This window comes from Ovis aries, chromosome 15 (genome assembly GCF_016772045.2).
Source record: "Ovis aries strain OAR_USU_Benz2616 breed Rambouillet chromosome 15, ARS-UI_Ramb_v3.0, whole genome shotgun sequence".
NCBI classification, from domain to species: domain Eukaryota; kingdom Metazoa; phylum Chordata; class Mammalia; order Artiodactyla; family Bovidae; genus Ovis; species Ovis aries.
The window spans coordinates 37,629,924-37,646,282 of NC_056068.1; the positions used below are offsets into that span (position 1 = coordinate 37,629,924).

A 16,359-nucleotide genomic window follows, 5' to 3' on the forward strand; every position below is an offset into this window, starting at 1 on the left:
GCTTATGCCATCCATACCCAGGTCTACTGCACCCAGAGCTCCTGCCCCTGTGGCAGGCCACTGCTGGCCCATACCTTCGCAGGAGACACTCATACACAGCTCTGGCTCAGTCTCAGTTTCTGTGGGATCTCTGAGTCCTGGTGTGCACAAGGTGTGTTTGAGCCCTCTGAGTGTCTCTGGTGGGTAAGGGGTTTGATTCTAAACACGATTTCACCCCTCCTATCCTCCTGCTGGGGCTTCTCCTTTGCCCTTGGACGTGGGGTATCTTTTTTTGGTGGGATCCAACATTCTCCAGTCGATGGTTGTTCATCAGTGAGTTGTAGTTTTGGAGTTCTCGCAGGAGAAGATGAGCACACGTCCTTCTACTCTGCTATCTTACGCCACTGGAAAGGGTGTAATCCCAAAGAATTTCCAATCCCAAAGAAAGGCAATGCCAAAGAATGTTCAAACTACCACACAATTACAGTCATCTGAAATGCTAGCAAAGTAATGCTCAAAATTCTCCATGCCAGGTTTCAGCAATACATGAACCATGAACTTCCAGATGTTCAAGCTGGATTTAGAAAAGGCAGAGGAACCAGAGATCAAATTGCCAACATCCATTGGATCATCGAAAAAGCAAGAGATTTCCAGAAAAACATCTATTTCTGCTTTATTGACTGTTCCAAAGCCTTTAACTGTGTGGATCACAATAAACTGTGGAAAATTCTGAAAGAGATGGGAATATCAGACCACCTGACCTGCTTCCTGAGCAATCTGTATGCAGGTCAAGAAGGAACAGTTAGAACTGGACATGGAACAACAGACTGTATATTGTCACCCTGCTTATTTAACTTATATGCAGAGTGTGTGTGTGTGAAGTCGCTCAGTCATGTCCGACTCTTTGTGACTCCGTGGACTGAAGCCCACCAGGTTCCTCCGTCCATGGGATTCTCCAGGCAAGAATACTGGAGTGGGTTGCTGTTTCCTTCTCCAGGGGATCTTCCCGACCCAGGGATCGAACCCAGGTCTCCTGCATTGCAGGCAGACGCTTTAACCTTTACATCACGTGTAATGCTGAGCTGGATGAAGCACAGGCTGGAATCAAGATTGCCAGGAGAAATATCAGTAACCTCTGGGAGAAGCAACGCGAGGAGCTGTGGCTGAGCAGGCACAGGAGGGCCTAGAGGAACTATCCCACATTGAAGGTCAGGAACGGCGGCAGTAAGGAGATACCCCTCGTCCAAGGTAAGGACCAGCGGCTAGAAACCAAAGTAAGATGGTAGGTGTTGCCAGAGGGCATCAGAGGGCAGACACACTGAAACCATACTCACAGAAAACTAGTCAATCTAATCACACTAGGACCACAGCCTTGTCTAACTCAATGAAACCAAGCCATACCTGCAGGGCAACCCAAGAAGGGTGGGTCATGGTGGAGAGGTCTGACAGAAAGTGGTCCACTGGAGAGGGGAATGGCAAGCCACTTCAGTATTCTTGCCTTGAGAACCCCATGAACAGTATGAAAAGGAAAAATGATAGGATACCAAAGAGGAACTCCCCAGGTCATTAGGTGCCCAATATGCTACTGGAGATCAGTGGAGAAATAACTCCAGAAAGAATGAAGGGATGGAGCCAAAGCAAAAACAATACCCAGTTGTGGATGTGCCTGGTGATAGAAGCAAGGTCCAATGCTGTAAAGAGCAATATTGCATAGGAACCTGGAATGTCAGGTCCATGAATCAGGGCAAATCGGAAGTGATCAAACAAGAGATGGCAAGAGTGAACGTCGACATTCTAAGAATCAGCAAACTAAAATGGACTGGAATGGGTGAATTTAACTCAGATGACCATTATATCTACTACTGCGGGCAGGAATCCCTCAGAAGAAATGAAGTAGCCATCATGGTCAACAAAAGAGTCCGAAATGCAGCACTTGGATGCAATCTCAAAAATGACAGAATGATCTCTGTTCATCTCCAAGGCAGACCATTCAATATCACAGTTATCCAAGTCTATGCCCCAACTAGTAACGCTGAAAAAACTGAAGTTGAACGGTTTTATCAAGACCTACAAGACCTTTTAGAACTAACACCCAAAAAAGATGTCCTTTTCATTATAGGGGACTGGAATGCAAAAGTAGGAAGTCAAGAAACACCTGGAGTAACAGGCAAATTTGGCCTTGGAATGTGGAATGAAGCAGGGCAAAGACTAATAGCGTTTTGCCAAGAAATGCACTGGTCATAGCAAACACTGTCTTCCAACAACACAAGAGAAGACTCTACACGTGGACATCACCAGATGGTCAACACCGAAATCAGATTGATTATATTCTCTGCAGCCAAAGATGGAGAAGCTTTATACAGTCAACAAAAACAAGACCAGGAGCTGACTGTGGCTCAGATCATGAACTCCTTATTACTAAATTCAGACTCAAATTGAGGAAAGTAGGGCAAACCGCTAGCCATTCAGGTATGACCTAAATCAAATCCCTTATGATTATACAGTGGAAGTGAGAAATAGATTTAAGGGCCTAGATCTGATAGATAGTGTCCCTGATGAACTATGGAATGAGGTTCATGACATTGTGCAGGAGACAGGAATCAAGACCATCCCCATGAAAAAGAAATGCAAAAAGCAAAATGGCTGTCTGGGGAGGCCTTACAAGTAGCTGTGAAAAGAAGAGAGGCGAAAAGCAAAGGAGAAAAGGAAAGATATAAGCATCTGAATGCAGAGTTCCAAAGAATAGCAAGAGATAAGAAAGCTTTCTTCAGCAATCAATGCAAAGAAATAGAGGAAAAGAACAGAATGGGAAAGACTAGAGATCTCTTTAAGAAAATTAGAGATACCAAGGGAACATTTCATGCAAAGATGGGCTCGATAAAGGACAGAAATGGTGTGGACCTAACAGAAGCAGAAGATATTAAGAAGAGGTGGCAAGAATATACGGAAGAACTGTACAATAAAGATCTTCACGACCCAGAAGATCATGATGATGTGATCACTAATCTAGAGCCAGAAATCTTGGAATGTGAAGTCAAGTGGGCCTTAGAAAGCATCACTACGAACAAAGCTAGTGGAGGTGATGGAATTCCAGTTGAGCTGTTTCAAATCCTGAAAGATGATGCTGTGAAAGTGCTGCACTCAATATGCCAGCAAGTTTGGAAAACTCAGCAGTGGCCACAGGACTGGAAAAGGTCAGTTTTCATTCCAATTCCAAAGAAAGGCAATGCCAAAGAATGCTCAAACTACCACACAATTGCACTCATCTCACATGCTAGTAAAGTAATGCTCAAAATTCTCCAAGCCAGGCTTCAGCAATATGTGAACTGTGAACTCCCTGATGTTCAAGCTGGTTTTAGAAAAGGCAGAGGAACCAGAGATCAAATTGCCAACATCCACTGGATCATTCAAAAAGCCAGAGAGTTCCAGAAACACATCTATTTCTGCTTTATTGACTATGCCAAAGCCTTTGACTGTGTGGATCACAATAAACTGTGGAAAATTCTGAGAGAGATGGGAATACCAGACCACCTAACCTGCCTCTTGAGAAATCTGTATACAGGTCAGGAAGCAACAGTTAGAACTGGACATGGAACAAGAGACTGGTTCCAAATAGGAAAAGGAGTACGTCAAGGCTGTATATTGTCACCCTGCTTATTTAACTTCTATGCAGAGTACATCATGAGAAACGCTGGACTGGAAGAAACACAAGCTGGAATCAAGATTGCTGGGAGAAATATCAATAACCTCAGATATGCAGATGACACCACCCTTATGGCAGAAAGTGAAGAGGAGCTAAAAAGCCTCTTGATGAAAGTGAAAGAGGAGAGTGAAAAAGTTGGCTTAAAGCTCAACATTCAGAAAACGAAGATCATGGCATCCGGTCCCATCACTTCATGGGAAATAGATGGGAAACAGTGGAAACAGTGTCAGACTTTATGTTTTGGGGCTCCAAAATCACTGCAGATGGTGATTGCAGCCATGAAATTAAAAGATGCTTACTCCTTAGAAGAAAAGTTATGACCAACCTAGATAGTATATTCAAAAGCAGAGACATTACTTTGCTGCTAAGGTCTGTCTAGTCAAGGCTATGGTTTTTCCTGTGGTCATGTATGAATGTGATTGTTGGACTGTGAAGAAGGCTGAGCGCCGAAAAATTGATGCTTTTGAAGTGTGGTGTTGGAGAAGACTCTTGAGAGTCCCTTGGACTGTAAGGAGATCCAACCAGTCCATTCTGAAGGAGATCAACCCTGGGATTTCTTTGGAAGGAATGATACTAAAGCTGAAGCTCCAGTACTTTGGCCACCTCATGCGAAGAGTTGACTCATTGGAAAAGACCTTGATGCTGGGAGGGATTGTGGGCAAGAGGCAAAGGGGACAACCGAGGTTGAGATGGCTGGATGGCATCACGGACTCGATGGACGTGAGTCTGAGTGAACTCTGGGAGTTGGTGATGGACAGGGAGGCCTGGCATGCTGTAATTTATGGGATCGCAAAGAGTCAGACACGACTGAGCGACTGAACCCAACCAAATCAGATGTGTGGATGACACCATCCTTATGGCAGAAGGTGAAGAACTGAAGAGCTTCTTAATGAAAGTGAAAGAGGAGAGTGAACTCAACATTCAGAAAACTAAGTTCATGGCATCCAATCCCATGACTTCATGGCAAATAGATGGGGAAACAGTGAGAGACTTTATACTTTTGGGCTCCAAGATCACTGCAGATGGTGACTGTAGCCATGAAATTAAAAGATGCTTGCTCCTTGGAAGAGAAACTACGACCAATCTAGGCAGCATATTCAAAAGCAGAGACATTCATTTGCCAACAAAGGTCCATCTGGTCAAAGCTATGGTTTTTCCAGTAGTCATTTATGGATGTGACAGTTGGACCGTAAAGAAAGCTGAGCACTGAACAATTGATGCTTTTGAACTGTGGTGTTGGAGAAGTCTGTTGAGAGTCCCTTGGACTACAAGGAGATCTAACCAGTTAATCATGTTTGGGAACACATGTAAGAATTAAGGATTTTAAAATTAAAAAAATAAAAAACTGAGAAGAAAAATAAATAAATAAATTTTTAAAAAAAATAAAGGAAATCAGTCCAGATTCTTTATTGGAAGGACTGATGCTGAAGCTGAAACTACAATACTTTGGCCACCTGATGTAAAGAACTGACTCCTTGGAAAAGACCCTGATACTGGGAAAGATTGAAGACAGGAGGAGAAGGGGATGCCAGAGGATGAGATGGTTGGATGGCATCACTAACTTGATGGACATCAGTTTGAGTAAGCCCTGGGAGTTGGTGAAGGACAGGGTGCGGTAGTCCATGGAGTCGCAAAGAGTCAGACAGGACTGAGCGACTGAACTGGACTGAACTGTTTTTTGAAACTATAAATTTATAGTTTAGACTATTTTTATCATGAAGAAATAGTATTCAGCTTAAGATTTTCAAGGAAATAATGAGAGAAAAGACAGAAAATTAGATGTGGATTTTTTTGTTGTTGTGGCCACCATGTGCAGCTTGTGGGATCTTAGTTCCTAAGAAGGGATTGAACACAGACAAACAACAGTTAAAGTGTGGAGTTCTAACTACTGAACCACCAGGGAATTCCCTAGATGTGTGATATTAAGATCCATATACACTGAACTGTATATACTTGGAACTGGGAAATCAGAGCCACCATAAACCCACTGTGAATAGGAAAAAGGGGCCCCTTTTTGGTGGGTTTGGCCCGTGCCTAGGCATACAGATTGGCCAGTGTAGGCTTACAATCAGGTTAATATGCGTACGTTTCCCTTGGCTTTGCTGTCCCCTCAGTGTCTGTACTCTAGTTCTCTACCTGCAGTGATCTTTCCTTGGATATCTGCCTGACTCACTTCCATCCTCTATGCCTTTACTTATGTCACCTTCTCACTAAGTGTTTTCCTGACCACTCTTAGATCTCTTACCTTGCTAAAAGAATTTGTTTGACTCTCCTCAGTAGTATGTAAGGTCAATGAGAAAGAGCCATCTTTGCCTCTTTTTTTACTGACATATCCCTGGCACTTTAGCTCCAGAAATACATTCATGTTGAGGGAATAGTCATCTGGGAGTATGGGGAAGAAAAGAGAGTATGGAATATAAGATTGTTGCACAGCCTTAAAGACCCTCTTATGTATGGTTAACTTTATCATCAGTTCAGTTCAATTCAGTCGCTCAGTTGTGTCCTACTCTTTGTGACCCCATGAATTGCAGCACACCAGGCCTCCCTGTCCATCACCAACTCCCGGAGTTTACTCAAACTCATGTCCATTGAGTCAGTGATGCCATCCAGCCATCTCATCCTCTGTCTAAGTTCCAAATTTTGTGCAACAGCTGTTGCACAAAAGTTGTTGAAATGTGAATTACATAGGCACCTCAGGTAGACTAGAGAACATGACATTTTTTGTGATAGGTAGACCTATGTACCAATTATAAATGAAATTCCAAGTGAACTACATGTTACATAAATATATGTGCCGAGGATATTTTTTCTCTTGATAGTTGTTCTAAAAGGAAAATATTTCATAGTACACATTTCAGAACAGCAGAGTGTTCTGTGGAGACTCTGAAATTTCAAGGCAAGTAATATCAACATTAGAAGTTTGAGTTTCATGTTTGTCTTCTTAGTTTGGGCTGCTATAACAAAAATATAGAGGATGAGTGGCTTAAACAATAAACATTTATTGTCACAGATCTGGAGGCCAGGGAGTTCAAGATCAAGGTGCTAGCAGAACAGTGTCTAGAAAGAGCCTGCTTCCTATGGACTGTAGACTGCTATCTTCTCCCTGTATCCTCAAAAGAACAAGGGCCATTATCTCCACCCACATCCCTTCTTATAAGGGCACTGAGCTCATTCATGAGGGCTCATGACCTAATTGGGCTTCCCTGGAGGCACAGTGATAAAGAATCCACCTGCCAGTGCAGGAGACACCAGTTCGATCCCTCAGTCAGAAAGATCCCCTGGAGAAGGAAATTACCCACTCCCATATTCTTGCTGGGAAAATCCCATGGGCAGAGAAGCCTGGCAGGCTACAGTCCATGGGGTCAAAAAGAGTCTGACATGACTTAGCGAATAAACAACAACAACAACAAACTCATTCATGAGGGCTCATGACCTAATTACTTCCCAAAGGCCCCACCGCCTGATACCATCACACTGGGAATTGGCAGCACATTCAGTTCTTAGCACCTCTTTTTGGGTTGAGTATTTCCACTACCTCATTCAGGCCATCCTTCCCTCTGCCAGTTATATTATCAGGTTACATATACCTTTCATGGGAGTGATTTGTATTCTAAAATCTAGTCTCTTAAAGCAGAGAAGGCAATGGCACCCCCCTCCAGTACTCTTGCCTGGAAAATCCCATGGACGGAGGAGCCTGGTGGGCTGCAGTCCATGGGGTTGCTAAGAGTCGGACACGACTGAGTGACTTCACTTTCACTTTTCACTTGCATCCATTGGAGAAGAAAATGGCAACCCACTCCAGTGTTCTTGCCTGGAGAATCCCAGGGACGGGGAAGCCTGGTGGGCTGCCGTCTATGGGGTCGCACGGAGTCGGACATGACTGAAGCAACTCAGCAACAGCAGCAGCAGCAGCAGTCTCTTAAAGCAGAAAATTTCTAATTCTAGAAGGGTAATTTTTCAAGTATGTGTTTATTCCAGAATAAAAAATTGCCGATAGAACACACAGTCATTTGTCTTTTATAAAATAGGCTTGTAGTAGAAGTTGAATAATAAAGTGATCTGTGCTTACTTCACCCAGGTTGAATTACACAACATAGTTCAGTTTCTTTTGATGGAGATTATAGGTCTTTTGTGCCTGTCCTCAGGGAAGTATAGATAAGTTTATCTGTTTATAGTATTCCATGGGTACTCAGGAGTAAAGAATAGGGCTTGACTGCTGGGTCTAGTTGTAGTTTTATAGAAAATTTGAAGAAGAATGAATAACCATCTCTTCCCCAACCCTACTCTGCCACCATAGCATTTTTAACTGTTAGATACAGGGATGTAGGACTAATAAAAATTTTTAATAGTTTTATGAAAAGATAATTGGGAGAAAAATTACTAACCATCCCTTTTATTTTTTTTTTAGGCTTACTGAATTCCAGATATGGCCAAGGATGGATTGATCACAGAAAATTAGCTGTAAATAGCTTTCGCTGTTTTGGATATGGCCAGAAATCTTTTGAATCTAAAATCTTAGAAGAAACCAAATTTTTCATTGATGCTGTTGAAACATACAATGGTAGCCCTTTTGACTTAAAACAATTAGTAACAAATGCTGTTTCAAACATAACCAATCTGGTCATTTTTGGAGAACGATTCACTTATGAAGACACTGATTTTCAGCACATGATTGAGTTATTTAGTGAAAATGTGGAACTAGCTGCCAGCGCCACAGTCTTCCTCTATAATGCCTTTCCATGGATTGGCATCTTACCTTTTGGAAAACATCAACAATTGTTTAGAAATGCAGCTGTGGTCTATGACTTTCTCTCTAGGCTTATTGAAAAAGCTTCCATCAACAGAAAACCGCAGTTACCTCAGCATTTTGTTGATGCTTATTTAGATGAGATGGAAAGAAGTAAAAATGACCCATCATCTACTTTCTCCAAAGAAAACCTAATTTTCTCTGTGGGTGAACTCATCATTGCTGGAACTGAAACTACAACTAATGTGCTACGGTGGGCAGTTCTTTTCATGGCCCTTTATCCTAACATTCAAGGTGAGGATTCTCATGATCTTAAGATCTGTGCTTACATTTAGGGCTCACACATGTTTTACAGTCTTTGGCTGTATACAAAGCATTTTAGTTAGGAACTCCTCCTATGCTATCCAAAAAGAGAAGTACTGAATAGCTATAAGGTTTTTAAAACTGTTAATTCATATAAAAACCTCAGATATAAGTCTTACAATACCTGTATTATAAATGAGGGAAAAGGCTAAGTGATTGATTTGCCCACTTCCTTCTAGTTCTAAGCAGGAACCTGAACCCTAGTTTTTTGGGATTTTTTGTTTGTTTGGTTTGGTTTGGTTTTGGTTATACCATGCAGCATGCAGAATCTTAGTTCCCCAACCAAGGATTGAACCCATGCCCTCTGCAGTGGAAGCATGTAGTCTTTATAGCTGACCTACCAGGAAAGTCCCAACCCTGGCTTTTTAAAAATTATTATTTATTTTTAGTTGAAGGATGATTGTTTTACAATATTGTGTTGGTTTCTGCCATACACCAACATGAATCAACCATAGGTATACATATGTCCCCTGCCTCTTGAACCTCCCTCCACCTACCACCCCAGCCCACCTCTCTAGGTTTTTACAGAGCCCAGATTTGAATTCCCACTGACCATTTACATGTGGTAGTCTATATGTTTCCATACTACTCTCCATTTGTCCCACCCTCTCCTTGCCCCCAACCCCATGCCCACAAGTCTGTTTTCCATGTCTGAGTCTCCATTGAAAGTGAAAGTCACTCAGTTGTGCCCAACTCTTTGTGACCCCATGGACTTTATGTAGCCCACTAGGCTCCTCTGTCCGTGGAATTGACCAGGCCAGAATACTGGAGTGGGTAGCCATTCCCTTCTCCAGGGGTCTTCCCAACCCAGGGATCAACCCAGGTCTCCTGCCTTGCAGGCAGATTCTTTACTGTCTGAGCGCCAGGGAAGCCCCTGAGTCCCCATTGCTGCCCTTCACATAGGTTCATCAGTATCATCTTTCTAGATTCCAAATATATGCATTAATATACAATATTTGTTTTTCTATTTCAGACTTACCTCACTCTGTATAATAGGCTCTAGGTTCATCAACCTCATTAGAACAGACTCAAATATGTTCCTTTTATTCACTGAGTAATATTCCATTGTATATATATATATCACAGCTTTATCCATTTATCTGCTGATGGATATTTGGGTTATTTCCATGTCTTAGCTATTGTAAATAGTGCTGCAATGAACATTACCAGCCCTGATTTTTTTTAAATTGAAGTTTCTAATGCTTCATTCTTTTCCTTGATGAGAATAATGTTATTCTAATTCTAGATTTGTTTAATTTTTATTTTTATTACCCATGTGTGTTTCACAACACAGTTACTTGGAGTCTTAGGTACTGGTTGTATAAGATATGTGGCATGTATTTAAGTAGAACTCCCAGATAATGAAAAATCTGAATCTGAATTATACCCATACCATGTTGGCTGGTTATCTTTTGTTTTATGCTAAAGAGAGTTTACTTTAGGTATAATTTAAGAATTGCATAATAATGGGAACACTTTTTCTCTTACAGGACAAGTTCAGAAAGAGATTGATTTAATTATAGGACCCAGTGGGAAGCCTTCTTGGGATGACAAGTGCAAAATGCCTTATACCGAGGCAGTTTTACATGAGGTTTTAAGATTCTGTAACATAGTGCCATTAGGGATTTTCCATGCAACCTCTGAGGATGCAGTTGTACGTGGTTATTCCATTCCTAAAGGCACAACAGTAATCACAAATCTTTATTCTGTACACTTTGATGAAAAGTATTGGAGAGACCCAGAAATATTCTATCCAGAGCGATTTCTGGACAGCAGTGGATATTTTGCCAAGAAGGAAGCTTTGATTCCCTTTTCCCTAGGTAAGAGAGCTTTTTCACAGGGGCTTAACTTTAGAACAAAGTATAGTGATGATTCATTATGTATAACATCTTAATCTGAAGCATTCTGTTGTAGAATTAATATCCCAACTCTGAAAACAGCATTGACTCTTACAGGAGAGAATGGTTTAATTATATGTCATTAGCACCTGTTTCTACTCAAAATAAACAAGGCATAATTTAGCAGCTAGAAAGTAACTGATGAGAAGCTCTGGCTTTTATTGAAACTCTCTTGCTTGTGAATTTTGACTTGTAATCAAAAATTTGTAGAGCTGGAAGTCAGTAATAGGCATTTTGAGAAACTGAGACCCAGAGGCAGGAATGGCATCATAATTTAAAGTGAAACTGGAATCTAGCTCTCCTGACTTTTAATTATTATACCTTATCTCCAAAAATATTGTGTCTCCTGTGAAAAAGTACACAGATCATAAGACCCATGGAAGATGGCTTGGAGAAATCTTTTCATTGGGGAAGGGTAACATACAGTCATTTGAAATGAAATGAACTTCTCCCAGGTCAGTAGAACTAAGTGTCACACCTTAGATCTTTCATGGCATATCTCAGGCTCCGTTGCAAAGGAAGCAGAGAAGGGAACTAATGAGCTTACAAAAGTACATGACCTGACAAAAGAAGGCAAAAAACGGGCCCTGGGAGCTGAAATGCTAGGGCCCATTTCTATTCTTTGGGGCTTAAGAAAATCCTTTAATAAACATAACTTCCTCTCAGTTCAGTTCACTCTCTCAGTCGTGTCCAACTCTTTGCGACCTCATGGACCACAGCACACCAGGCCTCTCTGTCCATCACCAACTCCTGGAGTTTACCCAGACTCATGTCCATTGAGTCTATGATGCCATCTAACCATCTCATCCTCTGTCATCTCCTTCTCCTCCCACCTTCAATCTTTCCCAGCATCAGGGTCTTTTTCAATGAGTCAGCTCGTCCCATCAGGTGGCCAAAGTATTGGAGTTTCAGCTTCAACATCAGTTCTTCTAATGAACACTCAGGACTAATCTTCTTTAGGATGGACTGGTTGGATCTCCTTGCAGTCCAAGGGACTCTCAATAGTCTTTTCCAATACCACAGTTCAAAATTATCAATTCTTCGGCCCTCAGCTTTCTTTGTAGTCCAACTCTCACATCTATGCACGACTGTTGGGAAAACCGTAGCTTTGACTAGACGGACGTTTGTTGGCAAAGTGATGTCTCTGCTTTTTAATATACTGTCTAGGCTGGTCATAAGTTGCTTGCCAAGGAGTAAGCGTCTTTTAATTTCATGGCTGCAGTCACCATCTGCAGTGATTTTGGAGCCCCAAAAAACAAAGTCAGCACTGTTTCCACTGTTTCTCCATCTATTTGCCATGAAGTGGTGGGACCAGATGCCATGATGTTAGTTTTCTGAATGTTGAGCTTTAAGCCAACTTTTTACTCTCCTCTTTCACTTTCATCAAAAAGCTCTTTAGTTCTTTGCTTTCTGCCATAAAGGTGGTGTCATCTGAATATCTGAGGTTATTGATATTTCTCCCGGCAATCTTGATTGCAGCTTGTGCTTCATCCAGCCAAGCATTTCTTATGATGTACTCTGCATATAAGTTAAATAAGCAGGGTGACAGTATACAGCCTTGACGTACTCCTTTTCCTATTTGGAACCAGTCTCTTGTTCCATGTCCAGTTCTAACTGTTGCTTCCTGACCTGCATACAGATTTCTCAAGAGGCAGCTCAAGTGGTCTGGTATTCTCATCTCTTTCAGAATTTTCCACAGTTTATTGTGATCCACACAGTCAAAGGCTTTGGCATAGTCAAGAACGCAGAAATAGATGTTTTTGTTTAACTCTCTTGCCTTTTTGATGATGCAGTGGATATTGGCAATTTGATCTCTGGTTCCTCTGCCTTTTCTAAAACCAGCTTGAACGTCTGGAAGTTCATGGTTCACGTATTGCTGAAGCCTGGCTTGGAGAATTTTGAGCATTATTTTACTAGTGTGTGAGATGAGTGCAATTGTGTGGTAGTTTGAGCAGAGTTTTCCAAATTTGCTGACATATTGAGTGCAGCACTTTCACAGCATCATCTTTTAGGATTTGAAATAGCTCAACTGGAGTTCCATCGCCTCCACTAGCTTTGTTCATAGTGATGCTTCTTAAGGCCCACTTAACTTCCTCTAACATTCTTTAAATACCAGAGTTCCCAAAAGATATATATTAAACATAAATTTTGGTAAATAATTTAAAAAAACTATTACGCCTGCTTTCTGTTTAGGGAGAAGACATTGTCTTGGAGAACAGCTGGCTCGGATGGAAATGTTCCTGTTTTTCACAACATTGCTTCAGAGGTTTCATTTGCATTTTCCACATGAACTGGTTCCAAATCTGAAGCCCAGGTTAGGCATGACATTGCAACCCCAGCCCTACCTCATCTGTGCAGAAAGACGCTGAAAGTACACAGATGTTTTGTGGAACAAGCTGTTTGCCTCAACCCCAAACCTTATTTAATTCCTGTGTTTGCACAGAAATCACAGCATCATAAAGCCAAATGAACAGAGATGTTTCTTTAAAAACAGTACTACCATAAAAATGTGCATTAGTGTTAGTCGCTCAGTCGTGCCCAACTCTTTGCGACCCCATGGACCTCAGCCCACCAGGCTCCTCTGTCCATGAGATTTTCCAGGCAAGGACCAAGCCAGGGATCGAACCTGGGTCTCCTGCACTGCAGGCAAATTCATTACCGACTGAGCTACAAGGGAAGCTCAATAATATGCATTAGCTATTTCCTTATAAGTCTTATGACTTATAAGGTAGAATTATCTGAGGAAAACAGAGGTACAAATGGCAGCTCTTGCTTAAGGTACTAAGAAGGGCCATCAATGTCCTGACATTTTAACCTCTTATTGAGCACCAGGTACCTGTCATCCATTCTTGACTCCAGCTTGCTCCTTTCTGATCTATTTGCTTCAAATGCCAGTGCCAGCTCCTTCCTAATCAGGTATTGTCATTAACAGATTATGTTACCACACAGTCCAGTCTGGTTTCATAGCGGACTAAAGAAATTAGAACCCAAATAAGTGAGTTTGGACTACAGAGGTATTTTATTAGATGCAGTGATAGATGACAGAATATATATTTATACAGTATATTTAATATAAAACCTAATACTGTCTTCCTACTATAGATTCATAAGAGTCGTATCATTCTTCCTACATATGAAGAGTCCCTATGATATGTAAGAATGATATGATATTGATAATGATATATAAAAATGTGTTTAAAAATGACAGGTAGCATGACCTAGATGCTTCATGGTATAATAAAGATCCTGTTTCTTCACATCCCTCAAGTTTCCTTTCCAGATGATACTAGCTTTATCTTAAGGCTGGCTTATGGAAGTACATGTTCTTTGCCCATGTCTTTTCAAGATACTGAGCTTGGATTATTTTTGGGAGAGTAAGAGAGCTTTTCAGATGTTCCCTTAAAACTGTTCTTTGTGTCCCATAGGTCCTAACTAAGCTATGTGTCCACCCATTAAAACTATGTCTTGGGACTTCCCTGTCAGTCCATTGGTTAAGACTCTGTGGTTCCAATGCAAGGAACACAGGTTCGATCCCTGGTCAGGGAACCAAGATCCCATGTGATACATGGCCAAAAAAACAAAAACAAGAAAACCTATCTTGTGAATATGGAAGCAACCCAAGTGCCCAGTAACAAATGGTTAGATTAATAAAATATGAGATATATATATATATGCTATTTATTTTCTTTACCTTGCATCTAAGGAAATGTTGTATTTTTCCCTAATCAAGTTAATGCAAACCTGATGAAAATTATTTAAATATGTAGATTCACAACTTGTTAATGTTAGAAGAGGTCTAATCTCACTTGATGTGCTCATTTTATGGCCAAGGAAGTAGGCATTCAGACAGGGAAATGAAAAGCATGACCCTCTTTCACCCTCATCCATGTACTTTTTTAATCCAAACTGTTTATTGGGATGGTTCCTCATTCATCCTTTTAGTGCTTCCATCTGAAGGAACATCCTTTTGTAAGCCTTGTTTTTCCTGCTGTGGGTGACGGAGTCTTGCTGACTGTGCCAGAGTCCTAGTTAGCACATGGCTAACAATGGTGGTGATCTTAACAGCATTCTGGGCATTTCATATCCATGAGGTAAGAACTGTAGCTCCGTACCAGGTGCTTCTTTTTATACATTCTCTTTTGAAGAGGGATGAAGGGGCTTCTTTGTAAGATGCACATTCTTGGTCATCAGACCAAGGTCATCAGACCATCTCTTAATTCTTTTTACTCACACCCAATAATTTATATTATGCTTTATAGTTCATATGAGTAACTGAACTGAACTTACAGTTCATAAAGTTGTTTTCATACTGTTAACTCTTGACTATTTTCAGCCAGTTAACTGGTAAAAATAAAATACTGCAATTTTAGAAAAATATAAATTAACATGAATTTAGTAAGTAATCCATAATGGACAATATTTCTTTTTTGGAACTACATAGTAACAGACTATCGATCTACTATAGTGAGAATGCCTTCTCTCTGATCAGTCAGTGGTGAGCGACTAACTTAAAATGTTAGAATTCACTTATGGTTCAAGATGGCAACTGAGCATACTTATTTCTTTACAAATGCCACTGAAATAACCATAAGGATAAAAAAAGGGATAAAGGCATTGATGATGGAGTTGGAGGGATATATTAGTGAATCAGCTACTTCCAGGTTCTAAAAGATGGAATGTAAATAGGATAATATTGAAAGAACCACAGATATGACCATGCTTAGACAAAGCCTGAGGTAGAGATAGGAGCTCATTCTTCACAGCTGATTATGGAAAAAGCAAGTGGCCAAGGAGAGTAGTACGTAAGGACCGCAAGAGTGGAAATAAATCACGTTGATGCTTCTGTCCCCACCCTGCTTTCCCTTCTTGTTTGTGCAGCTATAGAATGTGCTCCCAGTGCTAAAGTAAATGTCTAAATAAATTGAGTACTATGTCTGGGAGCTAGTGGTGCTCTTACATAGGGATTGGAGCTGTTGATTGGCAGCCCCTTAATTTGGTCTGATTTTGGACCTAAAGTTCTACATAACCCAAATGATTAATCAGGTTGGGAGGGCAAATTTCAGTCAACCAAGTGATGACTGGGGAGACATCAGCAAAGGGGGGCTAGTGTTAAGAATCGAATATATTTAACTATAGTGCTAAGACTAAGACAAAGACTGGAATAAGTGCAACGAAATAATATGTAAAAGTTTATACTCTGACAGTGTGGAAATAATGTATCTAACAAAAATAAATGAGAAAAAAAGGTGGAAAGTAGAATAAATCTCATTGCTTCATGTATAATAGAAGTCAAAGGATATAATTTGACAAATCAAGTAGTAAATGTGTGAATAAATTTAAGAGTACAAAAGTAAATGGTAGTAATACTGCTTAAAATTGGGTACTGGAGGACATGGAAGAAGAAAATGTCCATGCTAATTTATTATTCTTAGAAGCAGATATTATCCAAACATGTTATATAAAGGTATAAGCATAAAGATGACCACTAAATCAAAACTACAAGCCTGCAACCAAACAAAACAAAACAAGCCTTCCTAAATGTCAGGAGAACTAATATTAATATTTTAATAAAGAATAGATTATATGAGAGAACTAAATAGGTTTATCTTACCTATTAAAACCATATTCAAATTGGATCACAGAGATAATGATATAGGTATGTTGTATAT

The 16,359-nt window shown here is 40.6% G+C and overlaps 1 protein-coding gene across 8 annotated transcripts in view; it reads left to right on the forward strand.

Annotated features, from left to right (window-relative positions):
• LOC101117786 (vitamin D 25-hydroxylase) overlaps positions 1 to 15,953 on the forward strand; it is a 30,131-nt gene extending 14,178 nt beyond the window's left edge. For 5 of the 8 annotated variants that reach the window (XM_060399866.1, XM_060399870.1, XM_060399869.1 and 2 more), the window contains one exon: positions 513 to 8,082. In XM_060399866.1, the coding sequence (XP_060255849.1) occupies positions 2,605 to 4,002 (1,398 nt within the window). In that variant the 5' untranslated portion in view covers positions 513 to 2,604 and the 3' untranslated portion in view covers positions 4,003 to 8,082. The other 3 variants (XM_060399871.1, XM_004016131.6, XM_042233022.2) reach the window with 1 other exon arrangement.
• Positions 15,954 to 16,359: the final 406 nt, after the last annotated feature.